Below are 26,815 nucleotides of genomic sequence, written 5' to 3'. Positions count from 1 at the left end.
CATCAAACAAAGCCACAAGAAGTAGGACAGAAAGAATAACAAAAAGAAAAATAATCAAAAAGTCATTTTACTATTCGGAGGTACTAAAAATTTTGTACTTTAATGTATCATTAATCATACATGAAATTAATCATGGCCATCAAAGTTTACCGATCTTTTTTACAAAAAGAATTTACAGAGAAGAAGGTTCTTATGCGCGGTGTTGTGAATATCAGTACATACATACACACATATTATGGTTGATGCTGAAAATGGATGGTTCTCAGTCAGAGGCGAAGCTACCAGAATTTAAGTTCAAGATTCAAGCGCTTCAAGTTACTGAGTTCTAAATTAATATTATATACATATTAAATACAGAAATTTTTAGTTCAAAGTTGTTAGGAAAAAACTATATATTAATAGAGAAAAACGCTCTGGCGGCGGCATGATTCTCTCTCGGCGCAGGTTACTCTAACGTGCACCAGCCATGAGAAGGAGAGCTCGTGTACCATCTCAGAAGGAATTAATGGCAATGTAGGCATCAACACATGCCAAATTCCAAGCAGGAACGAGTACTAACACTAGATCGAAGCAGGAAAGATCAAATTCTCCAAACAATTCCAATGAAACGGTAACCAATGTAACAGTAGAGGACATTGCAAATGGAGAGAAATTGAAGCAAAAGCAAGCGATGAATTTGTGGAATGAAGCTATCCACAACCCAAGGAATGAAGGACCGAGTAATTCTCCTGGTAATGGAAGGAAATCATGGGCAGAAGAAATGGAGGAAGAATTAGGGCTACCGGAAAAGAGGAATTCAATTTGGGATGAATTCAACATTGTGAAGCTTTCAATGCTGGATTCAAATTAGAATATGTTCAACCTAAGCTACATGGTGAGTCTCGTGTAGGTGCAATTGAACTAGAAGATGTTTCTAGTGAAATTCAGTATTGACAGAATGCGATAGTTTGCTACGTACTACGTGCACATTCTCCTTTTACAGTGATTCAGGGATATGTTAAGAAGTTATGGGCTAAGCTTCGTATTAACAAAATCTCAATTCTTAAAAATGGAGTTGTACTTGTTAGGTTTGACTCTACTGTAGCAAAACAAGAGGTATTGAATGTAGGGATATACCATTTTGACAATAAACCTTTTATTGTAAAAGCATGGAGCCCAGATTTAGAATTCACTAGGGAAGAATTGCTCACTGTGCCAATTTGGGTGAAATTCCAGGCCTTGACTTCAAGTATTGGAGTCCTAAAAGAATAAGTATGATAGAAAGCTTGGTAGAGATACCTTTAATGGTGGATCTAAACTGTCACGACCCTAAAACTGACCCGATCGTGATGGCGCCTAACGTGAAATTAGGCCAGCCGACACAAACCCCAAAACCAACCAGAAATTCGTAATAAGTCATTTTAAGCTATAAATTAACTATAATCCCATAATGTAAGTTAAAATAAGCAGTGCGAAAATATAACACAAGCCCGACAACGGGGTGTCACCAATCATGAGCAACTACAACTCATCTAGGAACAAGAAAGGACAACATAGTTCGAAAATAAAATACTAAGACAATCTAAATAAGACAGGAAGGAGAAGCACTGGGCTGCGAACGCCAAACAGCTACCTAGTCAACTCCGGAGACCTGTTGGAAGACTGATCAGCACTCACTATCGCGCCCCGAGACTCCTGGATCGGCACATAAGGTGCAGGGAGTAATGTGAGTACGCCAACTCAGTAAGTAATAAAAGTAAAAGCAACTGAGCAGTAAGAAAATAAGAAATTTCACGTCATAGCACTACAACAAAACAATATATGTGTAGAACAATATAGTAAATCAATAAAACTCGTAAAAACAACTCTATTCAGTAAAACCTTTTTAAAACATCTTTCAATAGTTTCAAACGAGTGATGAAAACAGTGAGTAAAAGGATAGAAACATAAACAACCCCTCGAGCAAAACATGTACCACAACCGCTCCTCGGGCTATCTCACAATCACTCGTAATCATCCTCTCGGGCAACAACATGAAACAACAACAGCCCCTTGGGCAATATCACATCTCTCACACTGGTACCCGCGCTCACTGGGTACCCGCGCTCACTGGGGTGTTTAGACTCCGGAAGGGCTCCTACAACCCAAGCGTTATCACAAGTCATCTCGTGGCATAACAAATCAGGCCTTCGGCCTTTCATATATCACAAATCCGTACAACATGCTGCGGCATACAACCCGATCCCATAATATTCTCACAACACAGGCCCTCAGCCTCACTTAGTCAGAAATCTCTCAAGCCCCCATCGGGCAACAATAAAACATGATGCTCAGCCCAAAATATCATTAAAAATATCAAAACGGAGTAAATACGGCTGAGTTATGAAAACAGTAGGATACAACATGACTGAGTACAGATATTAAGTCAAAACAGTAAGGAATAGCAGTAAAAAAAAAGCCCCTAAGGGTCCAAAACAGTTGGCACGAGGCCCAAATATGGCTTTCAGCCCAAAACGTGGTAATACTTTCCAAAACACGATGATATCAAACAGTTTTCAATCAAATACGCGACTTAACAATCGTACGGGACGGACCAAGTCACAATCCCCAACGGTGCACGACCCCACGCTCGTCATCTAGCATGTGCGTCACCTCAAAGTAACACAACGATGTGAAATCCGGGGTTTCATACCCTCAGGACAACATTTACAATCATTACTTACCTCAATCCAGCCCAAACTCTAGCCCGTGATGCCTTTTCCCCTCGAACCGGCCTCTAAATGCTCCATATCTAACCAAAATCAGTATCATACCATTAATAAGTGCTAAAGGAACCAAGCCTAAGCGAAAATAATCAAATTAACTCAAAAATTCCGAAATTGGCCAAACCTGACCCCCGGGCCCACATCTCAAATTTCGATAAAAATCACATCACTAAAATCCTTATCTTCCCACGAGTCCATACATACCAAGAACATTAAAATCGGACCTCAAGTGGTCCCTCAAATCCCTAATTTATACTCTCTAATTTCAAACTCTAATTCCCCAATTTTAGGCTTTAAATCTCACTAATTTCATGTCTAATTAGGTAAAAATCACCATAGAATCGAGTATTGAGTTCAAAAATCTTACCTCCACGTGTTTCCCTTCGATTCCCTCTTCAATACCTCTCAAAAAGCTTCAAAATCGCCCAACAATGGTGGAAAATAGACTAAAATCCCAAAGGCAACTATTTAAACATTCTGCCCTGGGATTAATTCCTTCTTCGCGAACGTGGTAGCTCCCTCGCATTCGCGAAGCACAAAATTCCACTGACCAAATATTCCTTCTTCGCGAATGCGACATCCTCCACGCGAACACGAAGCTTCAACTGTCCAAGCCTTCGCGAACGCGACCTTACCTACGCGAACGCGATGCACAAAACTCCTAGGGTCCCAGCTGCTCCAATTACCTTACGCGAACGTGACTCCTCTCACGCGTTCGCGATTCACTGGAATCCAAACCTACGCGAATGCAACTCAGGCTCGCGAACACGAAGAACATTTTCTCCTCTAGGCCCAGCTCTTCTTCGCGAACGCAGGACTATCTTCGCGAACGCGAAGAACAATTTCTTCTGCAACAAAAACCAGAAAATCTGCAAATCTCCAAAACCAAGAATTGGTCCGTTAACCACCTGAAACTCACCTGAGGCACTCAGGACCTCAACCAAACATGCCAACACATCCCATAATATCATTCAAACTTATTCCAACCTTCGGAATGCTCAAAACAATATCAAAACATCAAATCACCCTCAGATTCAAGCCTAAGAATTCCAAAAACTTCCAAATTCCGTTTTTGATCAAAAAGTCTATCAAACCTCGTCCAAATGACCTGAAATTTTGCACACACGTCCCAAATGATACAACGGACCTACTCCAATTTCCGGAATTCCATTCCGACCCTTATATCAAAATCTCCACTACCAACCAGAAAACGCCAAAATTCCAATTTCGCCAATTCAAGCTTAAATCTATCCTGGACCTCCAAAATACTTTCCGATCACGCTTCTAAGTCCTAAATCACCTCACAAAGCTATCCGAACCATAAAAATTAAGTTCTGGGATCATTTACTCACAAGTCAACTTTCGGTTGACTTTTCCAACTAAAAGGCCAACTTAAGAGATTAAGTGTCTCATTTCTCTACAAAACCACTTCGAACCCAAACTAACCAACACGATGCAATGAAATACAGCTGAACAACACATAAAGAAGCAAAAATGGAGAAAACGAAGCGGTAACTCATGAGACGACCGGCCGGGGCGTTACATCAACACTGAGAAGAAGGTAGGACTACAGTTTGCAAGGATAATAGTAGAGATGGAGTTGGATGCTCAACTACCTGATACGCTGTTATTTAGAAATGAGAAAGGTCAGCTCATTGAACAAAGAGTGAGCTATAATTGGAAACCAACTATGTGTACCTATTGCCATGCCTATGGGCACGTAGAGGAGGTATGTAAGAAGAAGAATAAGCCAGTTGTGCAACAGGATAGGGCAGTGTCAACAACAGAGTTAGTGCAAAAGAAGTAGTAGGATAATGAAGCAGGGGAGATAAAAAAGGGTAAGGAACAGACAGAAGTGCTTCAGAAACAAGCATCAACTAGTTATGAATGGATCACTCCTCTAAGAACTGGAAGAGGCCCACCTAAACAGATTTGACAAATTGAAAAGTCCAACTCTTATCAAATTTTGGATAAGCCTGCAAATGTCAGCCTTGTACAAACTGCTATCAAAAGTGTCAGTGGGAGAAAGGGGGAGGAGGAACCATGCCCTATACTAGGAATGGTTAACTTATTGTGTTGGAATGTTAGGGGCTTGAATGCCCCAAATAAGCAGAAGGAAGTTAAAATCCTTTGCACTGAAGCTAAGGCTGGTATAGTAGGTTTGTTAGAATAAAAATAAAGAAGAATAAGATTGAACAAATTGATGGTAGTTTGTTTAGAGGTTGGCATTATATTATCAATCTTGAAGCACACTATAATGGTAGAATTTGGTTGACATGGAGACATGATTACTATGATGTAGTTCCTACAAATATTACTGCCCAAAATGTGACTTGTGAGGTGACTTACATTCCACTACAACTGACTTTTCTGCTCACAGTGGTATATGCCTTCAATACAAAGAAGAAAGAAGAGAGTTATGGGATAGTATTATGTAACAACATGGAGTTTGTTCTAGACCTTGGCTCATATTAGGAGATTTTAATGCAGTATTAACATAGGAGGATAGAATATGAGGTAATCAAGTCACTTGGGCAGAAGTGATGGAGTTCAGGAATTGTGTGGATTATTATGGTTTGATTGAGCTTCCTCAACAGGGCAACAGATACACTTGGAATGATAAAAACTCTAAATAGAGAATATTTTTCAAGATTGATTGGGCTTTCATCAATGACAAATGGCTTGATATAATGTCAGCTTGTCAATATAAGTTTCTACTTGAAGGAATAAGTGATCACTGCCCTATGCAGTTAACTTTAGAAGGGATTAAGAAAAGAAGGAAGAAATGTTTTCAGCACTACAATGTATAGGATCAGCATCATTTGTTTGACATCACTGTCAAGGCTGGGTAGGAGGTGCAGATTGAAGGGTGCAAAATGTTGAGAGTTGAAAGAAGATTGAAGCTGTTAAAGAAAGGACTGAAGCAACTAAATTCAAAGTACTTCAAGGACTTAGTAAATGAAGTAGAAGAGATTAGGGAGGAACTCAGGAGGATACAGGAGAAGCTACAAGCAAATCCACTGGATAAGGGCATGCAGCAGAAGGAAAGAGAGGTGTATCTACAGTTTAGAAAGATTTCACATATGGCAGAAATCTACTTACAACAGAAAAGCAAAGCTACTTGGCTAAGATTGGGAGATGACAATACAAGGTAGTTCCATGCTGTGATTAAATACAGGAGAATGAAATTAGCTACAACACAGATAAGGGATGAACAAGGCAATTGGCAGAATGATCCAGATGACATAGCTTAGGTATTTGTAGACTATTATGAGAACTTACTGGGAAAGACCACAAATGCTAGAGTTAGAACTTTCAGCAACTTTATGAAAAGAGGGCCAGTGCTACCCTTAGAGCAATAAGTAAGCTTAATCAGACCTTATTCCGGGAAAGAAGTCAAAGAAGCAATGTTTCAACTTTGACAAAAATAAGAGTCGTAGACCAGATGGCTTTGGTAGTAGGTTCTATAGATCAGCATGAGGAATTGTAGGAGCAGACATCACTGAAGCTGTCCTAGAGTTCTTTGAGAATGGTCAATTCCTGAAACAACTAAACACAACCAACATTGCACTGATTCCTAAGGTGGATAGGCCTGAGTATGCTAGCCATTACAGACCTATTTCTTGTTGCTATGTCTTGTACAAGTGTATATCTAAGATGGTATGCAACAGATTGAAGCAGACCATAAGCCACATTGTGGCTGACAATCAAGCAGCATTTGTTCAGGGTAGATCCATGATATATAATGAGCTAACATTCCATGATCTATTGAGGCATTACAGTAGAAAGACTTCTGCAAGGTGTCTTATGAAAATTTATCTAAGGCAGGCTTATGATATGGTGGACTGGGGATTTTTTGAGGAAGTTCTGATTTGGTTTGGGTTCCCATAGAGATTCATTCACTTGATTATGGTATGTGTAACAACTACCAAATTCTCTATCAAAGTAAATGGTGAAGGACATGGTTATTTTGAGGGGAGAAGGGGACTAAGGCAGGGAGATCCTATGTCTCCTCTACTATTTGTGATAGTAATGGAATACATGTCTAGAGTTCTATCAACTATGAGTGAACTCCTAGATTTTCAATTTCATCCCATGTGCAAACAGTTGAAGCTAACACATTTGATCTTTGCAAATGATATCATGAGCTTCTGCAAAGGTAATCTGGCATCAGTTACTAGGGTGGTTGAAGCTTTAAATCATTGTAGTGAGGCATCAGGACTTATTGCTAATCAGGATAAATCTTATATCTTCATTGCTGGGTGGATGAATTGACAAAGGAGTAGTTGATAGCAAAAACAGCATTCGCCCAAGGTTATTTAACAATTAAATATCTTGGTTTTCTCCTTTCATCAAAGAAATGGAACAAATTGGACTGCATTCAGCTAGTAGACATAATAACCAAGAGGATAAAACTTGGCTACTCAAAGCAACTTTTATATGCAGGCAGACTGCAGGTGGTTAACTCTATGTTATTTTCCATTTATAACTTCTGGAGTGCAGTATTCATTTTGCCTCAAACAGTGTGGATAGAATATATAGGTATTACCTATGGGGGAATACTGAAGACAGAAAAAAGCTGGCACTGGTGGCATGGGAAAGAATATATTTTCCTAATAGGTTTGGAGGGTTGAATGTTAAAGGTAGTAAACTATGGAATGTGGCCTATGTTGAGAAATTATTATGGCAACTTCTCAATAACAAGGAAGCTCTATGGGTGAAGTGGGTGCATATATGAAAACTGATACCAATAACTGGACCCATAAAATCCCGTTCGGCTGTAATTGGTATTGAAGAAAATTAACTCTCCGAAGGAGGACATGCATGAGTGGTTTATACAAGGTGCACTCTGAGTAGGGGTGGTGGCTATTCCATAACGAGGAGCTACATTGCCTTATTAGGGGGAATACAAGGACTGCATATAGCAGATTTGATATGGACAGGTAGCACAACCAAAACACAGGTTGTCACGACCCATTTTCTGAACAAGCCGAGACCGGCACTCGATCACTAAACATGACCGAGCGAACCATCTTTACTTATCAACCCTATTATAACTCCAAACTTTATATGCAACAAAGCAATACTCTAAACAAATACTTTTGATCAATTCAAATATTTAAATAAATCAACTCGAAAGCTTTATTCGTAGTAACTACTGAATTACTGCTAAGTTATTATAAAATAACACCTGAATCTCAACCCAATGACTATGTCTATGAAGCCTCTACTGATAAACTGACGCACTGCTCAGGACATGAGATTTTCTGGCCAATTCTCTAATTAAACAAAAAAATAGCTAAATGAAAATGACTCTAAGAATACTCCACGAACAAAAGCGGAGCTCACCAATATCACTGGAAGGGAAGGAAATCCTAACTCGTAGCCTGCTCGCCTGCAAATCCGGTTCCTACGTTGTACCGCAGACCAACGTAGGTTCCCAAAAGAGAACGTCAGTACCATCCACTGTACTCAGTGAGTCTCAACAACAGGGGGAGAAACCTTTAATAACATATACATTACGAGCAAAGGTTCTAAATGCATGTAAAACATAAAGCTTATAAGAATAATTCTAAAATAATTGCATAATAGCAATTTATGAATATTCTAAAAGAAATTCTCTTTTTTTTCTTTCTTTAAAAAAAATACTTCATTTTATACTTTGGGAGTTCCAACTATCCTGACTTAATTCTGTCTCAGTCACCGTGTGATCAGCACGGGTTCGATCCCAACCTGATCGAATAGGCCCAATCCACGAGGTGTGACTCGCTTCATGGTTCTCAGCACTCATGTATCATACCTTAGCATGGCTAAGTAAATTCTCAGCAATGAGACCCTCAGCTCGTATGCTCCCTACTTTGGCACAAGTAGTCTCAGGAAGTCAACGCTTTGGTCAGGACCCTCGGCCTGGACGATGACCCCTTCTCAGAATAAAGGATACTCCCCAAAAATCTTTTCTTTCTAAAACTTCTTCTTGTGACTTTTCAAGTCTAAATCTTTTCTTTATAGAACATTATGTACGTGCTCATATTGGTGTCCTTAAACGTAAAGCATGACATAAGAATGAAATAAACATATAAAAATATTTCCAAAGATTCTCTCTTCTTCATAATTTTCAACATGAAAATAGAATATAAGAACAACACAAAAATCTGAAAATTTAAGCACATATAGCATAATAGATCATCTAAACTTTTGCTAAAACAATTCTAAATTAATGGGTACTCACTCGCTCTAATTAAATAAAGATAAACTCTTTTAAGTAATTCATCAAACACCTTGTATGCGTGCTTTTGTGAGTTAAACCACTTTAGTAAAGGGTTATATCAACTCACCTCAAAATTTCTCGAACCAATACGTAGGTCCCGTGTATAATGTGTCCTAAGTAGTTGGGGATGTCAACTACATGTTAGGAGCAGAATTAGTCTTAGTCCGACAAGTGGCAAAAGCTGTAGACAACAAGTGTCATGTGCTGCCAAGTCTAAGGGCTGCCTATATTCTATAAATAGGGCCTTTGTGATTTAGGCAAAGTAGGGAGTGAATGTGGGGAATTTCGTGAGAAATTCTAAGTGGGAAACAAGAGTGAAACGTGAGGGTTTCAGTTGTTTCAAAAAGGGGCTAAGGTTTGGCATGGGCAGATCTTAGTGTTGACAAGAACGACTTGTGTTCTTTGTCATAGTGGGCTGTGAGCGGACTGTGTTCATAGCAAAGTGAGGGTCCTTTGTATATTTTCCACATTAATGCAAAGGTTGGGATTTTCCCGTATATGTGTGTGTTCTTATTGAATTGCTGTCTAAATCTCGTTTAGGCCAAAGGTGCGCGAAAATTGGCTAAGTATTTGGGAAAGGCTGAGTCAAGTGTACGACTTGACTGCCGCGCGGGTGTGAGTTTTGACTGACTAAAATCACCCCCGTGACAGTAGGCCACTATCCTACCATCGAAAGTTGATAGGGCAGAAATTTGAATGATGCGTCGCCGGCACGATGGCCGTGCGATCCGTCGAGTTATCATGAATCATCGCAGCAACGGGCAAAGCCCGCGTCGACCTTTTATCTAATAAATGCATCCCTTCCAGAAGTCGGGGTTTGTTGCACGTATTAGCTCTAGAATTACTACGGTTATCCGAGTAGTAGATACCATCAAACAAACTATAACTGATTTAATGAGCCATTCGCAGTTTCACAGTCTGAATTTGTTCATACTTACTGTTACGCGGCGCCTTCCTGAGATTCCTTGGAAGGGCGACGTAAGGCTAAGCAACTGATGTCAGTGCAGTTGCTGTCCGCCAACTGAGGTCCCCTCCGTACGCTAGACTAGATTGTCAGTGCCGTACGGGAAAACCAATGTCAAGAGAAATTGAGAGAACAGGAATGAGAATTGAGAATGAAAGAAAGCTTGATTGCATTAATGAAAGCTATTACAGAAAGGAAATGCGGTGTCGAGGGGGAGAGACACCAGTACAGAGAATTGTTTGCTTGCTAGAAAGTTTTGATTGTTTGGTCCCCCTTAATAATGCTTAAAAAAAATAATCCAAAGCTACAAGACTAGACTTGATTAAGCTAGAGAAACATAATGAAATTACATGGAATAAAACTACTCTATATTTACAATGAAAAAGACTTAGTTTGCTATAAGGCAGAAAACATGGCCGTTGTCGGCAGCATAGTCTTTGGCATCAGGATCTGCGCGCGCGGCATTGTCTGCGCGCGCGGCGCTGTTGGCATCTGCCTGCGGTTGGGCGCTGGCGAGGGATATCGGTGGGGCGACAGAGGCACATGCGCGCTTGTCACTTGGCGCGACCAAGACCACGGGGCCGTCCGTGGCGCTAGGCATTGGAAGGCTTGCTAGGACGCCACGGGGCGCGCCCAAGGGGTCATGGGGCACGGCTGGAAAGCCGCCCATGACATTCTCCCCCACCTGAGTTGGCGACGTCCTCGGCGCCTTACTTGCAAGATAATCTTCAATTAGGCTCTTGTAGGCTTTGAGGTTTGTTCCCCTCTCCCAAGTGTTCTCCTCTGTATCACAGCCCTGCCATTTCACCAAGAACTCCTGGTGATCTTTCCTTGAGGCATGAATCACTCTATCATCAAGGATAGCTTCAACACGCCTCTTCCCGGTTGAATTGGGCCCTCGAATACTGGGTATTGTGAGCTGGCTCCTTGAAGGATCCTCTGTATCTTCCCGAAAAGGTTTCAGGAGGCTGACATGAAAAACAGGATGAATTTTCCACCAAGCTGGGGTATCCACCCGGTATGCAACTTTCCCAATACGCCTTTCAATGGACAAGGGTCCAATATATTTTTGCAATAAGCGAGGGTCATGGACCCCTGCAAATAAGTAACGTTTTGGAATTTTGACCATCACTTTGTCTCCTACTTGGTATTCAACAAAGCGACGATTCTGATCAGCATGCCTCTTCATCCGCTTTTGAGCCTTGACAAGATAGCTCCGCACTATCTCCAAATTTTGCTTCCACTCTTTAGAGAAGCTAGCAGCTCGAGGAGATTTAGACATATTTGGTGCATTGACGGTGTGTGGGAGTAGCGGTTGCTGTCCGGTAACAATTTCAAAAGCGCTTTTGTTTGTACTAGAGCTCTTTTGTGAATTGAAACACAGTTGAGCAGCATCCAGAAGCTTCACCCAATTCTTCTGCGATCCGGTTACAAAATGACGCAAATATTCCTCCAACATACCATTGAACCGCTCCGTCTGGCCATCAGATTGCGGATGAAAACTTGAGCTGTGATTCAGCTTCGACCCAAGACACTTAAAGAGTTGGGTCCAAAAGTTGCTAGTGAAGCGTGAGTCACGATCACTAACAATATCTTTGGGTAGGCCCCAATATTTGACGACATGAGAGAAGAAGAGTCGAGCTGTATCTTCTGCTGATATATATTGTGGGGCAGCAATAAAGGTAGCATATTTGGAAAACCGATCTACCACAACCAAGATAGTTGTTAGATCTCCGACCTTGGGCAATCCGGTGATGAAATCCAGGGAAACACTTTCCCAAGGTCTCTTTGGGACAGCTAGTGGTTCCAAAAGTCCCGCCTGTGTTAAGCGGTCTGACTTGTCCTTCTGGCATACTAGACAAGTCTTCACATACTGAGCAACGTCATCGGCCATTTGAGGCCAATAATATGCACGGCGAAGTAACGCCATGGTGCGTTCTTCACCGGGATGGCCGGCCCACAGAGTATCATGACATTCCGCTAGAAGAGTCCTTCGTAGATCTCCTCCTTTAGGAACATAAAGTCGGTTCCCTTTCACTTTCAGAAAACCATCTTCCATGTAGAACTGGCGAGTCTTGCCTTGTCCTACCAAATCAACCAAATACTGTGAAGCAGGATCTCTGATGAGTAGATCTTGTATCTGGTCCTTGATGGAGGTGGCTACCTCGCTCCCCCTTAGGGTGGCGAGTAAGCACACTGATGCTAGATCAGCTCTCCGACTGAGCGCATCAGCAACATGATTGGTCTTCCCACTTCGGTATTCCAGGTTGAAGTGGAATTCAGCTAGGAGTTCCTGCCACCTGGCCTGTCGACCATTCAACTTCGGCTGGGTCATGAAATGGCTAACAGCTGTGTTGTCTGTCTTGACCACGAACGGGGTTCCCAGCAGATAGTGCCTCCAGAGGCGCAAGCAGTGGACGACAGCCAATAATTCTTTCTCATGGGCGGCATAGCGCCGCTCTGCATCTTTTAGCTTCCGGCTCTCGTACGCCACAGGATGCCCTTCTTGTAGCAAGACGCCACCGAGGGCATAGTCAGATGCATCTGTTTGTACTTCGAATGGCTTGGCCAGATCAGGAAGGGCCAAGACGGGGCTACTAGACATAGCCGCTTTCAATGCGTTAAAGGCCTCCGCTCGCTTGGGTCCCCATTCCCAAGGCGTGATCTTCTTGAGGAGTTCTGTCAATGGTACTGCAATGAGGGAGTAGTTTTTCACGAATCGCCGATAGAAATTGCATAGACCAAGGAACGCCCTCAAGGCATGGATATCCTTAGGTGGCGGCCAATCTGTGATTGCCTGAATCTTCTGCTGGTCCATCTTGATTCGCCCTTCCCCAATGACATGTCCGAGGAAGTCAATTTGCTTTTGAGCAAAGGAGCACTTAGATAGCTTCGCATATAGTTCATGCTCCCGCAATCGAGCTAGGACCTTCCGCAAGTGCATCAGGTGTTCCTCCAATGTTTTGCTATATACCACAATGTCATCCAAGTAGACCACCACGAATTCATCAATGTACTCCCGGAAGACTTGGTTCATCAAAGTGCAAAATGTAGCTGGGGCGTTAGTCAAGCCGAATGGCATAACTAGGAAATCGTACGAGCCATATCTTGTCACACAGGTCGTCTTGTGCTCATCACCCTCTGCAATCCGAACTTGCCAATAACCTGTCTTCAGATCTATTTTGGTGAACACTGTCGCGCCACCCAGTCTATCGAACAAGTCTGCCATTAACGGAATAGGGTACTTGTTCTTCACAGTAATTTTGTTTAGAGCCCGATAGTCCACACAGAGTCGTAGACTACCATCATGTTTCTTTTGGAATAGCACAGGGGACCCGTATGGGGATTTGGAGGGCACGATAATCCCTGTGTCTAGCATTTCCGTCAATTGTCTCCGAAGTTCGGTGAGTTCGGGTTGTGACATTCTGTAAGGCGCCCGGGCAGGTGGCTTCGCGCCCGGCACCAGCTCAATTTCATGATCCACAGTGCGCCTAGGCGGTAGTCGCTTTGGCATGTCTTGTGGCATGACATCTTCAAACTCTAGTAGTAGCTCCTTCACGGGTTCAGGAATGGGACCCGAGGAGCATTCTACATCTTCGATGCAGAGGGTTGCCAGGAACGTAGGTTCGTTTCTTTTGACCCCCTTCTTCAACTGCAAGGCCGAGATGTTTTCAACGGCCATCTTCATGGGCATGCACGGGATAACGCAGGGCTTGGCCCCGTTTGCTCCCATCATCAGTAACATGTCAGCATACGGTACAGGCATGGTGTTGGTTTGCCTCAGGAATTCCAATCCAACTATCAACTCGAAGTCATCTATGATCACCACACGCAAGTTGAATTTTCCTTCGTAAGGGCCAAGCTTCATCGGTACTTCTTTGGCTATTCCACCCACTGGCTGGGGAGGTGAGTTGATAGCCTTGACACGGCCTCTACCTTTCCCTACGACTAGACCAAGGCGCTCCACCTGAGTCGAGGCTAAGTAGTTGTGGGTAGCACCCGTGTCTACCATGGCCCGAATGGGCTTGCCATTCACCTTCATCTCAACGAACATTAAGGTCCTCTCGTGCTTAAGAGGAGTCTCATCATCCGCCTTCTTTTTCCCTTTCTTGGTGACGGGACATGGGTCCTTCTTCTTACGGATACCAGCACTAGTCTCTGCTAATGCCTCAGAAATGGAGCCAACAATTGCATTGAAGGCACCTACGGGTTCAGTCTGATCCGCATCGTCTGAATCGTCATCTGTCCCATCATCAAAAGTCTGATGGGCATTCATCTGTGCATGTGGGCACTCATTGTTCCAATGTGGTCCGCCACAATGACGGCACCCTGAAGGAGGCTTCCTCCCCCGATCATTGTTGTTAGATGCAGCACTGTTGCTGCCTGTGGAGGGAGCCTTAGGTTTGGTTGAGCTCCGATCTCCCCCACTTCTGCTAGGGCCACCATTGCTAGACTGGCCCCCTTTGAATCCCGCTCGGGTAGGCGGTTGAGGCCTATCCTTCCGGGCTTCCATTTGATAGTCCCCAAGGCATTCAGCTGCTTGGATCGCCTTGGGCAGGGTATCTACCCGTTGCCTTTGTAGCTCCATACGGGCATAAGGTTTCAGCCCTTCTAGGAAAGTAAAGAGCTTGTCTTTGTCCCCCATGTCGCGTATGCTTAGCATGAGCGCGGAGAATTCCCGCACGTAGTCCCGCACAGATTTGGTCTGACGGAGCTCCCGTAGCTTTCTCCTTGAATTGTATTCAACATTCTCGGGGAAGAATTGTAGGCGGATGGCTGCCTTCAGTTCTGCCCATGTTTCGAGAGCATCTTCACCGGCCTTGATAGCTTCGTATTTCACCCGCCACCAGAGTTTAGCATCACCCTGAAGATACATGGCAGCAGTTGCTACCTTCTTGGCTTCTTCTAGGCCCCCAACAGCATCAAAATATTGTTCGACATCAAAAATGAAGTTCTCCACTTCCTTGGCATTCCTAGCTCCACTGTATGGCTTTGGCTCAGGAATTTTCAATTTTTGTGTCGCGGAGGTGGGGTTTGCAGCGCCCCCGACCTGGTTTCCACCGCCTCGCAGTAGGCCCTGTAAGGCAGCATTGACAACATTGAGCTTGTCTGTCAAGTCGTCAATAGTTTGTTGCATGGCAGTCACCCTATCTGCCTCTTGTGCCCTGTAAGCTAAATCCTCGGCACGCTCCTGTTGGAGTCCCTCGAATTTGCCAAAAATTTCGGCTGCCTCTGTGGCTGCCGTTTGTCGATCTCCCTCGGAGTCACGACTGATGTTTTCTATGTCAACTTCGGCCTGGAGCACCCTGCGGTCCAGGTCATCCAACCTTTGCCCTAGGCTGGTTCTTAGTTCAGGCATCGTATCCATGATGGGCAGTAATCCGTCAACCGTCTGTTCAAGGGCCGCAATGCGGTCCCCATGATTCACCATGGTCAGAAATGGTGGTAATGGCAATGCGTTCCCTCGTCCGATGTCGAGCCTAGGCTCTGATACCAACTGTTACGCGGCGCCTTCCTGAGATTCCTTGGAAGGGCGACGTAAGGCTAAGCAACTGATGTCAGTGCAGTTGCTGTCCGCCAACTGAGGTCCCCTCCGTACGCTAGACTAGATTGTCAGTGCCGTACGGGAAAACCAATGTCAAGAGAAATTGAGAGAACAGGAATGAGAATTGAGAATGAAAGAAAGCTTGATTGCATTAATGAAAGCTATTACAGAAAGGAAATGCGGTGTCGAGGGGGAGAGACACCAGTACAGAGAATTGTTTGCTTGCTAGAAAGTTTTGATTGTTTGGTCCCCCTTAATAATGCTTAAAAAAAATAATCCAAAGCTACAAGACTAGACTTGATTAAGCTAGAGAAACATAATGAAATTACATGGAATAAAACTACTCTATATTTACAATGAAAAAGACTTAGTTTGCTATAAGGCAGAAAACATGGCCGTTGTCGGCAGCATAGTCTTTGGCATCAGGATCTGCGCGCGCGGCATTGTCTGCGCGCGCGGCGCTGTTGGCATCTGCCTGCGGTTGGGCGCTGGCGAGGGATATCGGTGGGGCGACAGAGGCACATGCGCGCTTGTCACTTGGCGCGACCAAGACCACGGGGCCGTCCGTGGCGCTAGGCATTGGAAGGCTTGCTAGGACGCCACGGGGCGCGCCCAAGGGGTCATGGGGCACGGCTGGAAAGCCGCCCATGACAGTAAATACTGCAGAGGTTGTGGAGCAGATAAAGAAGGAAACATTAGTTAGATTAAATGATATACAAATGTCAAAGAAGGCAAGTAGATGTAGAGATTTCTTAAGGAGTATCATTGATGTATAGAATTTGTGTTGAGGCTGAAGGAGATTATAAGGTAAAGTGCTTTTTAGGCGTAATTATTTGGTTGATCAATGGTAATATTCACAATGTTACCAAAAAGAATACAGAGTTTGAATTAAACTACTATATTCGGTCAAGCCCATACTTTGTTCTAGCTCTGCCCCGGTATTCGGTTAAGATTCTATGCTAGTGTCACTTTTTTCCCAAGGTATGGGCATGCCTCATTTTTTTTCTTTCCTTGTTGAAGTGGATGTCAGCATCAACACACACTTGAAGACTGTCAACTGTAAGTGATCATAAAAGCGTTCAGAGGCAACGATATTTTTGAATCTTGAAAGTTGGCTTGTGGACTAAACTCCTCAAGTCAAGCCCAAAAAGCAAACACCAGTTATTGCACCATTTGAAATTGCATCCATGGCATCACTTCCTCATGGTGAAAACTTGTATATCTTCCCATGTATTCACTAGAGATCTCTAAATATTTATTTTGTATGTTAAAGCCAGCTGAAGAATGTTGCATTATCACCCCTTAAATTCAAATGGACATGTTTGAACTAGTAACATGCAAGATGAGCAGCGCACTTAGATGCTTCTGATCAATAGAACAAGAAAAGAAGGAAATAAATATTATGAAGAGCATCTATTTGAGTCGATCATATCCAAGGCTCGGATAACTAAGATACAGGACCAATAGATCATCGCTATGGGAATTTCCAGCAGATTGATCAACATTGGTGCAAAGCTACAACATCAGGACCTCAATGACAGATATCGCCCTCTAAATTCAAAATATGAGTAACTGGAAAAGAGAGACTCAGTTTACAAGTCTTCACCTCATCCGACAATTAGTCATACATCACAATGATCATCTCGCACTTTTCATACTTCAAAGTTCAACCCTTACGTCCCAAGCGTATAACTCTTTGTCAGGAACTCTAAGAGCCAGAGTGACTAATCCAGAGGATTTTTCATAATCAAACTGTAACTCTTTATCGTCCACTTGTATTCTTTTAGGCTTCACAGATGAATAAGCTCCAAACATGCCACATCCGCGAACTTTCATGGAGATTATTCCGCTTCCCTCTGTTTCATACTTCAATTCTTTGATTGCTCCTCCTGAATTGAACATATTTACAAGTCCAATTGGAGCAAATCTAGATCCAGTTGACATTACCTTGATTGGAACCACGGTAAAGACTTCATATTCTCTTGCCTTAAGAGTAATTGGAAAAGATGCATTTTTAGGAAGATGGACCAAGTCTCCTGCAGTGGGTAATACAATCAATCAGGTCAACAAAATGCACTTTTCCTCTAGATGAAAGCAGTAATCATAATAAAAGATAATAAATTTAGAAAAAAGGTTCATACTGTGAAGATGAGAATAGAGAATGGCATCCCCAGTCCATCCATCATGAGCAATCTTAGGTAAGTAGTTGACATCATTAGCCCGGACAATCCCAGTTATCGTCTCTGGTTGATAATCGTGGATTAGATTCTTCTTGCCGACCTTACACCACCCAGCTCCTTGACAATTGAACACACCAACTACGCCATTGAAATCATTCAGATTCCAAATCTTCAATAGACTGCATACATAAGGAAAATAAAACACATTACAAACTGTATCACTGTTGAAAAAGATGATTTTTTTGGAAGAAGACTGATCAAGCAAATACCTTATTCCATCTCTTGCTGGATCAGAAAACAAGCAGTCTCTAGTTGGCCTTCCTGGAAGTTTGGCGCGTAATATGGAACCATCTGGAAGTACAAGCTTCTTTAAAAGATTAAAATCGTGTTGTCCAGGCTTGTCACTGCATGTTAATTGGCAGCCATGAGAAATGCTAACCAAAATTTAACTGTTTACCAAATAACTAAACAGTGTATATAAGCAGCACCTGACATAAATAGCGCAGCCTCCAACAGCCCGTGCTGCTCCATGGTATTCAGCCATTGGGTGCACACTCTTAACATATTAAGAAAAAGTCAATAAGCATTTTAGTCAGTTGAGCTTTTTTAGGGGAAGTTGGGAAGTATATACACAAAGGAACCAAAAATCATGTCAACTCACATGAAACATGTCCCAATCAGGCTGCATGAACTCCCCAAGGAAAATAGTATTATAAGCCACCGATGCTATGTGAATGGTGTGTGATGCAGGATCTCTTGGCCAGAAATCATCTGAAGCTCTAATAACAGCTGAGCGTTTCGCACTACACGATATAAGAGAAACAAAACCAAGTCAGAATTTTGCAAAAGAGTGTCTATTCACAATAAGTACCGTTTCTTAGAACAACTAGTCCAGCTTCAATTTTATAAGCAAGATATAGAGAGAGAGAGAGAGAAAATTACCTGAACAAATTATCAGTACTATGGCTCATGCATGAAATAATTCCATTATCAGGAAAGTTTTGAGAAATAGATGCCTCTAATGCTTGATGATACTTTCTTGCAAGTTTTACTCTTCCACCATGACCTGCTCCAAGTGTTTCAAGGATGTTCTGAACATCTACTTTAACCCCGTCTATACCCGCAGAAGCAAGGTATGAGTGCAGTTCATTATAGAAATTATAGACTTTCTCAGGGTTCACTAGACCAAGACCATTCTTTGTCAAGCTATCCAAAGCATCATCAGGTTCTTGTGACTCGACCCCAGGAGATGAAACTGGGAAAGATAACTTGGATTCATAGTGATCCATCTCAGGGACCCCAGGTTTCACACCGCCCCAGTAACCGGCGAGTGCATGCCACACGTACACATACCTAAAGTGCAAAGGTTGAGATAAGGAAACAGAAAAGCAGATAACTAAAAGGCCAGGACCTAAAAGTTGACGATATTACAGAGCATACTTTAAATTGTGCTGGTCCTTGATATTGGTAACAACATGTCGTAGTCCCATTGCAGGATCATTAACCCTATGCCCTTCCTTTCCATCTTTTTGAAATTTGTGGTTCTCTTTAATATGAGTTAACCTGTTAGCAAAGCTGAAAATGAGCCAAAGAACAATCAGAACGTTTAGCCAGTAGAAAGGGATTGCTAAACAAAAAGGAATTAGGATGCAAACTTTCAAAGAGAACATCAGAAGGAGCAACAGCTCCTCAACCAAAAACTGAGAAAGAATATGATGACAATGATACTAAATTGGTTCAATCTACTCACTTTGCATGGTTATCAGCAATGGATTCGATACTATTGGGATCCATACCCACAGATTGCCATCCATCATCAATGAGTACGAACTTTGGGGGTATACCTCCTTTCTCCAAACTGTAAAAGTCATAAAAGTGTAAGCACTATAAGCAATACAAGAATTTAGAATCATAGGCAGTATCTAAAGATTAAAGTTGTGACCTCTCTAATCCTTGCTTCACTCCCTCGGCAGTAACAGTAGTATAGAAAGCATCCCATGTACACCATCCAAACCAGTTCAACATGTCTGGCATCTGAACCATGACAAAAACATGCCTTCATATATACATATATACAGAAGAAGTAATGATGCCAATAATACTTGCAGCAGTCCAAAGACATTCAAACTGTACCTTCTTTCTATCACGGTGGCAAAATGTCTGCAAATGCCTCTCCACCGTCCTGTGTTGACAAAGTATTTCAACCATCAACTCCGATTCAAATAGGTAATGTCTATAACAGACTCATACAGCTTTCATAAGTTGTGCCATTATTATTGCAAACTTCAATTCGTGCATCCCACATAAATAAATTTTGATGAATACTTGGTATTGATAATAGGTCTAAAACGCATATAGGCTAGTTGATACATCAACCCCCACGGCTGGCGTAATTTGTGAAGCTCACCTCGACTATGTGAATAATGAAAGACATAAATATCAATTACTGATATTTGTACCATGTCAAATTTAAGGGACCGTGGCAAATAGATTTGTACTAGGTTCCGTTTGGGTAGAGTTGGAATTAGCACTATCTCGTCCAAAAGTTCTATACATCTATTTTTCTCAAGGCACTTCTTTTGCAAAGCCCCCTTTTATCAGTTACGACCATGTTCTGGCCATAAGCCGACCACATGGATTTTGTGAATGCAAAAGACATGTTGACAGAAATAAGTTAAAACCAAACATTACTACTGCAAATATATGCAAATCTACATGAGAACAATGGATTGGATATTTGAATAAGGAAACTTCAAGAACAGTAACAATCGAAGAAAGGACAAAAACATACTTGACTGCATTAGTGATGACATCAAAAGGGTCTGGCCCAGCTGCTACGAAAACCAAATGGCTTCCTTCAAAATCTTGCACAGCAGGATCTCCTGCAATCGACCATTACCATTAGCATCATTGAGAATTGCTAAAGACCATTCCACAAAACCCAAAAGGCATTAATAGAGATCATCCCAAAAAAGAAAAGATCAAAATACTCATACCACTTTCCAGGCATATTTCTAACTCGTCGTTTGAGTTCCCTTGAAGAACAGCCCTAAAATCTCCCTCCAGAATAGGCAAGAATACAACATACAATGCTGAATTTTCATGGTTATCTTGATCAAAATTTGAACCATCATTTCCTTCCACAATCAAAAATTGAGTCTCAAATGGTATGTCTTGTCCGGATGTACCCATCCTCTGTGTCATCCACCATAACTTGAACCGGAAAACACACATAAATCTCAATCCTCTGCAAACCGTAATCAAGCATTCAACACATAAATAATTTCCAAGTTAAAACCAAAAAATGCATAACTCAAAATTCCAAGAATCAAATTGCAATCTTTACAGCCAAAACTAGCAAATCTTACATTATAACTCCAAATATTATCAAAATTTAGATTCAAAATAGGGGAAACCTCAATGAAATTAAAATATAAAAATCCACCGCATACCATAAACAAGCACTCAATATGTAAAACAATTCCTTGTAAAAACCCACATGAAACTCAAAACACTAAAAATCAAAATGAGGTGCAATCTTTAAATCAACAAAAAGATGCAATCTTTACGGCTAAAAAATGCAAGCTTTACATTAGAACTCCAAACAACCTCAACGCTTTGATTAAAAACAGGGTGGGATGCCTTAAATAAAGTTAAAACCATAAGCAAGCATCCAACACGTAACTATTTCCTCGTAAAAACTCACAAATTAAAATACCTCAAAATCCAAAATCAAAATGCAACCTTTAAAAGAAGTTGCAATCTTTACAACCCAAAAAAAAAAAAGAAAAAAAGATATGCAATCTTTACATAAAAACTCCCAAACAATCTCAACACATAGATTTAAACAGGTGAGTAAAGTTAAAAACATAAAAGCCATCATCATAAATAAATAAAAACCACTTTGATTTATTAATGAAAATTCAAAATTTCAATCTGCGGCCCCAACCAACAGAAAAAAAAGAGAGAGAGAGAGAGAGAGCTTAAACACATGCAGAGAAAAAAGCTAAGAAGAAGAAGAAGAAGAACATACTGGAGTTTGCCAACAGGAAAAACTCTGCGACTACCAATTTTGTCGGAATGAACACCAAGGAATGCACCATTAATGAAAGCTTCACCTGTTGGCTGTGTTACAATTATGTTTTCATTAACATCTGTGAGAATGCTCTGTCCCAACACATTCAGCTTCCTTTCAGCTACACATATTCCTGCTCCCACTGTCATCTTTCTTTATCTTCCTATAACCCAAAAAAACAATAAAATCCACAAACACCACCCAACAAAAATCTGTCTTCCTAAACCAAGAAAATCTACAAAAAGAATGATCTTAGCTATATAAGACCGAAGACAAAAAAAAATGTCAAAAACCCCACATGAAAAGAGCAATGACAGGATCAAAACCTGTAGAGATTGATAAATATGTAAGATTTTTGAGAGTTGAGAAAGGTGTGTGTGGAGAAAGAGAAGGTTGAGAGGTTGAGAATTGGCCGGGGTTTGTGCTTTTTATACAATGTTTTTAGGCTACGGGAAAACCAAACCAATGTTGGATCATTACAGAATTATGAGCTATTGCCAAATGGTAGGTGGGACCAGCTGCACAGTAACCAATCCAATCTGGCTCTTTAATTATATTTGCGTTTTTTCATTTGTTTTCTTGATCTTGTCAAAAAGAGTTAGGTTTTTATGATAAATATTATATTATGGTGGATATCTACTCTTCCTCCATGATTTTCATGTCAAATGCTTAATAACATATTCAATGACATATTTTCTATGTTCAATGACATATTTCATGACATATTTTCTTTATTTTTCATGCCTATATAAAGGTCTTGTAATAGATAGGAAAATACACACAATTGAAGAAGAAAATCTCTTCCTTCTCTCTATCTCCATTAATTGTTCATGTTTTACTAAATTGCTTTTATTTCCTTGTTCCATATTGTTACTTTGAGTTATATTTCATAACACGTTATCAGCACGAATAGCTCATTTCATAATCTTCTATCAAGATTATGTGGCAGGTGCTCTTTAATTTTCATGGCGTTGGCCAATACCAATTTTGGCGGCAAGGTAACTTTATTCTAATTTTTCTTTATAATGGTAAGAGTTTATACATTCATACCACTACACAAATCTATTTTAATGTTCTTTAATCCCAAGAAATATATGGCATCTTAGAGATCATAATGTTTATTAATAATACATAAATCTAATGATTTTAAAAATAAAAAAATTTAAAAAAAGGATGACATAGCACCAAACTATAGCAGTATCTTTGGTCTTTCCCTTCCTACTTATTTTGATTCTTTATGCATGAGATTTGGTTTTATATGTTTGATGTGGATTTAGACTTACATTTATAAGGATGATCATGGCATTAAAATAATTACCAAGTTGGAGAGGTACGATGACTATCAAAATTATTATTATAATTAAAGGTGTATTACGACTCTATATTTATATGATTTTAAAATTATAAGTACAATTTGCCCACAGTCTATTTTCAATTAAAATTGTATGGATAGAACATCACCCCGATACATACATTTGGAAATATTCTTTATGTTCTTTGTCTTAAATTAGCCCCTACAGTAGCAATATCCTAAAATTGATTCAAAAAATATTATGACATTGATTTATGGTAGATCTGAACTACAATAGAATTTACAACAAATGTTCTGATCATAAGAGTTATTATATTCTATATGTCTTGTTGAAACTTAATTCACTTATGCATATAATCGTGAATGGTAATATATTATGGTCCAGTTTACTTTGGCAGATTATGACATTGATTAACGATATGCCATTAGATTCAAGTCTTGATGCTCCATGATAATAAGAGTTGGGTTTGAGTCCCAATTTATTATGGCCTAACATGCCTTTATATTGGTAAGACATTGGGTTTGAGTCCCAATGTACCGTATTGATGATATAATGATGACTAAAGAAAAATAATATATTTTTCATTAAAGGCATGAAGATTGTCCCACTTGATTTGCTCCATTCTTGAAGTGAGTGTGGTAGCAGTGCATAATAAGTTTAAATGAAGACATGTGGTTGAATAATGAACGTGGGCGTTCCAAAGATCAAAATAATAATAATAATCATTACAATGATTATAAAAGGAGAACAATAAGGGTTCTCAAAATAGTCCTTCAAAATGTGAAGGCAATGTTTACCATCAAATTGGTATGAAGCACATTGCTGATTATGATCCATTCCTTGAAGAGAATGTGACTTGTGATAATCATTGAAAATGCAGACCCATTCCTAAAGGTGAATGTGGTAATATGTGATAAAAATAATGAATAAAAACATGCAAGGCATGATTGGATGAATACAACACAGCTCACTTTTGAGGGAGGTTTGAGTGAAATAAAGAGAATAAATATTATTGTGTGGTTACATGAATATGTCATTGGTCTCGTACATGTGATACGCCAAAATATTTTGGCATGCCTTATAAAAATTATTAGAGGCAAAATTAAAGCAAAAAATGATTTTACTTATGATAATTTTGACCATGACAATTTATTATGATATAATTTTCTCAGTGAAGAAGACATTTACCATATGAATGGTATGATAAAAGATCTTGTAGTACAAAAGTTGTTAAGAGCTCCGGAAAAACTAATTTGTTATTATCCGGATGAATAAAATTATTCATGACATTGATATTGTAAAGTCTCAAAAGAAACTTTTTGAATTTCAAATGTACAAGTCAAAGTAATTGATATATTGAGACTATAAATGAAAGGAAGATTGAATATCTTCATATTTCTACAATCATACCGAGTAAATATGAAAGATTACCCGATTTTCTTTCTATTTGTACTACACAAATATAAGCATGATGCTGGAATCATATGCCACAAGTAAACTAGAGGTTTACTAAAATAAATATTAGTTGGCATGATCGGTTAACCATTCCGGTTCAATTATGATGCGAAAAATTAATTAAGAATTACATTGGCATATATTGCAGAATAGAAGATTCTTCAGGATTTCTCTTGTGCTGCTTATTCTCATGATATACCAGTTAAGGTTGGGATTGAATCCCTTGATTTCTGGAACGAATAAAAGGTGATAAATATATGGGCTCGGTCACCTGCCATGTGGACCGCTTACTATTATATGATTTTAATAGATGTATCTATTCTATGGTCACATGTGCATTTGTTATCAACTTGTAGTTTGGCTTTTGCAAGATTGCTTGCTCAAGTTATTAGAGCACAGTTCCAGAATATAAATTATGATGATTTATCTTAATAATACTGGTTTGAATCCAAGTTGGTTTAGCAGAAATTGTATGCCTCCAATATAGCTAAATCATTAGTTATGAGAACAAAACTCCTAAAAACAAAATTTGGTATGAGATGTATTATTTAATATATAACAGCACTTGTACGCATCTAGCCAAGTTATAAAAAATTTTCCCTATCACAATCGGTTCAGGGTCAGGAACCAAATAATTTCTATATAGAAATATGGATGTGCTATATGATTTAATTATACCACCAAAATGCACAGAGATGAGTTCCTAAAGAAGGTTGGGAAATGGGTTGGTGATCCCAACATTAGGGAGAGAAAATGGGCAGCTGAGAAAGTGATACGTGAAGTGAATTATTATGAATACATATAAATCCTCGTACAAGAAAATATGAACTTGAAGTTCAAGTAATAATACATTTACAAATTATTGCCAGACGCATTTGCTGACCCAAAGCTAAATATCATATTTCAACTGTTAATGCTCTAAATAGAATAAAGTCCATGAGGGACAGAGTCTATGGCACGCATGAAGCGTAACATACCAATCGGTTCCACAGATAACACTCCTTGAAGAAGGAGAGGGGAAAATATTCAAAATGGTCATAATAAGGAGGCAAGTGCCCTATAAGAGAACCACGACATAACACTTCATAAGACCTCATGGGAGAGGCTCAGGTATCAGAAAATAATGAGATAAAGAGATCTCAATAAGTTATGTCTTTATTATGTAATAATGGAACCGACGTAAAGTGATCGTCGACGATATTGTTAACATAATGTAGCGCTCAATATTATTAATATTGACGAGGATCTTGAGCTCAAATCTTTCATGAAATTTGGACAGATAAATGATTGGCCAAATAAAAAATACGCAATGAAAATTGACTTCACTTGAAAAAATGTGAAGTTGGGCGGATGGTCCCAACACTTTAAAGTATAAAGCCAATGGAGGTATAAATGTGTTCTTGTGCAAAAAGTTCAAGTCGATAGGCATAAAGACGACTTGTGACACAAGAAAATTAGTAAATATCCTCACATTGATTATATGGAGACATGTTCTCTTGTGTGGATATAATCATTTCAGATTTTAATCTGGCAATACATGAAAACTTAATATGTGTATAATGGAAATCATTGAAGGATTAAAATTGTTCTGAAGTATATTAATGTTCCCAAAAAATTTATTAAATAAAGCTTCCAAAAAAAATTCTTATACGGATTGAAACAATCAGGACACATATGGTATAATCGCCTATGTGAGTACCTATTGAAAGAAAGGTACAAGAATGATTCAATTTGTCCTTGTATCTTTATAAAAAGATCTAGATTTGAATTTGTTATAATCTCTGTGTATGTTGATGATTCAAATATCATTACAACTCCCAGGCAGCTTCCTAAAGCAGTAGACTGTTTAAAGAAATAATTTGAAATGAAAGATCTTGAAAAGACTTTTTGTCTTGGTCTACAAATTGAGTATATGAAAGATGAAATTTTTATCAATCAATCATCATACACTAAAAAGATTTTAAAGCTATTTTATATGGATAAAGCACATCCATTAGTACCCCGATGATTGTGAGATCACTCGATATAAATAAAGATCCATTCCGATCTCATAAAAATAATGAAGAACTTGTTGGTCCTGAAGTACTATATCTTAGTGCAATTGATGCACTAATGTATCTTGATAACACTACAAGGCATGACATAATGTTTTCAGTTAATGTCTTAGCAAGATATAGCTCTACTCCTACAAGGAGACATTGAAGTGAAATCAAACACATATTGTGTTATCTAAAAGGGACTACCAATGTGGGCTTATTTTATGGCAATGAT

At 40.0% G+C, this 26,815-nt stretch overlaps 1 protein-coding gene and 1 long non-coding RNA gene across 3 annotated transcripts; both read right to left on the bottom strand.

Moving 5' to 3' along the window:
• Positions 1-1,384: 1,384 nt before the first annotated feature.
• LOC104212773 (uncharacterized) lies at positions 1,385-9,111 on the bottom strand. 2 transcript variants are annotated; one of them, XR_011401215.1, is made up of 4 exons: positions 9,080-9,111; positions 8,094-8,154; positions 2,703-2,770; positions 1,385-1,674 (listed from the first exon to the last, which is right to left on the bottom strand). It is a non-coding gene; the product is annotated as an uncharacterized lncRNA (long non-coding RNA). The 2 variants fall into 2 exon arrangements; XR_011401214.1 differs by lacking the exon at positions 2,703-2,770.
• Positions 9,112-16,890: 7,779 nt separating this feature from the next.
• LOC104230179 (probable galactinol--sucrose galactosyltransferase 1) lies at positions 16,891-22,184 on the bottom strand. Its single transcript, XM_009782919.2, has 13 exons — positions 21,735-22,184; positions 20,698-20,948; positions 20,493-20,583; positions 19,835-19,883; positions 19,644-19,735; positions 19,452-19,559; positions 19,142-19,276; positions 18,644-19,054; positions 18,363-18,504; positions 18,190-18,257; positions 17,971-18,105; positions 17,663-17,880; positions 16,891-17,557 (listed from the first exon to the last, which is right to left on the bottom strand). Exons 1-13 carry the CDS (start codon positions 21,923-21,925, stop codon positions 17,181-17,183), a joined length of 2,268 nt encoding a protein of 755 aa, XP_009781221.1. The 5' UTR covers positions 21,926-22,184; the 3' UTR covers positions 16,891-17,180.
• Between the last annotated feature and the right edge of the window lie 4,631 nt (positions 22,185-26,815).

This window comes from Nicotiana sylvestris, chromosome 7, assembly GCF_000393655.2.
Source record: "Nicotiana sylvestris chromosome 7, ASM39365v2, whole genome shotgun sequence".
Lineage (NCBI taxonomy): Eukaryota > Viridiplantae > Streptophyta > Magnoliopsida > Solanales > Solanaceae > Nicotiana > Nicotiana sylvestris.
This window is presented reverse-complemented; position numbering and strand designations above follow the sequence as displayed.

Coding starts and splice junctions, on each gene's coding strand:
- LOC104230179 (XM_009782919.2), bottom strand. CDS start 21,925: ATGACAGTGGGAGCAGGAATATGTGTAGCTGAAAGGAAGCTGAATGTG. Junction 18,106..18,189: donor GGCTGCGCTATTTATGTCAG/GTGCTGCTTATA, acceptor ATTAACATGCAG/TGACAAGCCTGGACAACACG. Junction 17,558..17,662: donor TCTCTATTCTCATCTTCACA/GTATGAACCTTT, acceptor TACCCACTGCAG/GAGACTTGGTCCATCTTCCT.